Source organism: Pygoscelis adeliae, unplaced genomic scaffold (assembly GCF_000699105.1).
Source record: "Pygoscelis adeliae isolate BGI_AS28 unplaced genomic scaffold, ASM69910v1 Scaffold358, whole genome shotgun sequence".
NCBI lineage: Eukaryota > Metazoa > Chordata > Aves > Sphenisciformes > Spheniscidae > Pygoscelis > Pygoscelis adeliae.
The window spans coordinates 3,980,747-3,981,872 of NW_008825429.1; the positions used below are offsets into that span (position 1 = coordinate 3,980,747).

A 1,126-nucleotide genomic window follows, 5' to 3' on the forward strand; every position below is an offset into this window, starting at 1 on the left:
CCGGCGCCACCCGGCCGGGAGCTGCCGTACCCGGGGCGGTCGCGCTCTGCTAAGGGGCTGCCGACTGTGCTTCTTTCAGATCGAAGAGGAGCTAGCCGCCCTCCAGAAGGAACGCAGCGAGAGGATAAAGTTTCTGTTGGAAAGGCAGGAGCGAGAGATTGAGACGTTTGACATGGAGAGCTTGCGAATGGGCTTTGGGAATTTGGTCACGTTAGAGTATCCCAAGGAGGACTATAGATGAGATTAAATTTCTTTGCCATTCAAAAACAAAAGACAAAAAGCAAACAAAATAATGATAAAACTTGCAAAACCAACATTCCCCATGTTAACGGGCGTGCTCTCTCTCTTTCTGTCTCTCTTACTGACATCGTGTCGGACTAGTGCCTGTATATTCTTACTCCATCAGGGGCCCCCTTTCCCCCTGTGTCAAGTCCCGGTGCAGGACGGCTCCTGGCGGTCTTTTCCATAGTATGTCACAGTATTGATGTCTCTGTGCAATGATTAAAAATGTTTCAGTGAAAACTTTGGAGACAATTTTAATGGAAAAAAAAAAAAAAGTGGATGTATGTTGCTTTTGAGCAATCACTCATTTTACCACCAACCAATGAAAGTACAAGCAAAAAAAAATAATAATCAAATGATATCTACAAACCCAGGGGGAGAGAGACTAAATCCGCAGCCTTACCTTAACTAGCTGCTGCATAATTTTATTTTATTTTTATTTTTTTGGTATTTATTCATCAGGAATAATTAAATAATAAAAAAATTTTATTAAAGATTGAAAAATTTGATACATTTTACAGAAAAAAAACTTAATCGTGATGTACATATCAGTGGTGACATATTATTACTTTTTTGGGGGTGGGGAGGGGCGGGGCGCAGATCTGGTGATTTTTAGAAGAACCATGCCAGGCGAGGCGGGGATGAGACCTCGGTCCTCGGCATATTCTTGATTGTATCATAATCATTTTCTGCTGTCGCAGAGAATGTGAATACACTTAAATGAGCCCACAGGATCCCAGTAGCACAAATTGGGCTTTGTCAAATCGTGTATTTTGTGTATAGAAGGAATTTAAGGAGAGCTTTTACTTATTTTCATATTGTATTTTAACTGTTTCTCTGATCA

The 1,126-nt window shown here is 41.2% G+C and overlaps 1 protein-coding gene across 1 annotated transcript in view; it reads left to right on the plus strand.

Moving 5' to 3' along the window:
* The window catches only part of TAOK3 (TAO kinase 3), a 52,597-nt gene extending 52,040 nt beyond the window's left edge, over positions 1-557 (plus strand). The window contains exon 20 of the mRNA XM_009330823.1: positions 80-557. Within this exon, the coding sequence (XP_009329098.1) occupies positions 80-241 (162 nt within the window). The 3' untranslated portion in view covers positions 242-557. The remainder of the gene's footprint in view (positions 1-79) is intronic.
* The last annotated feature ends 569 nt before the right edge of the window (positions 558-1,126 follow it).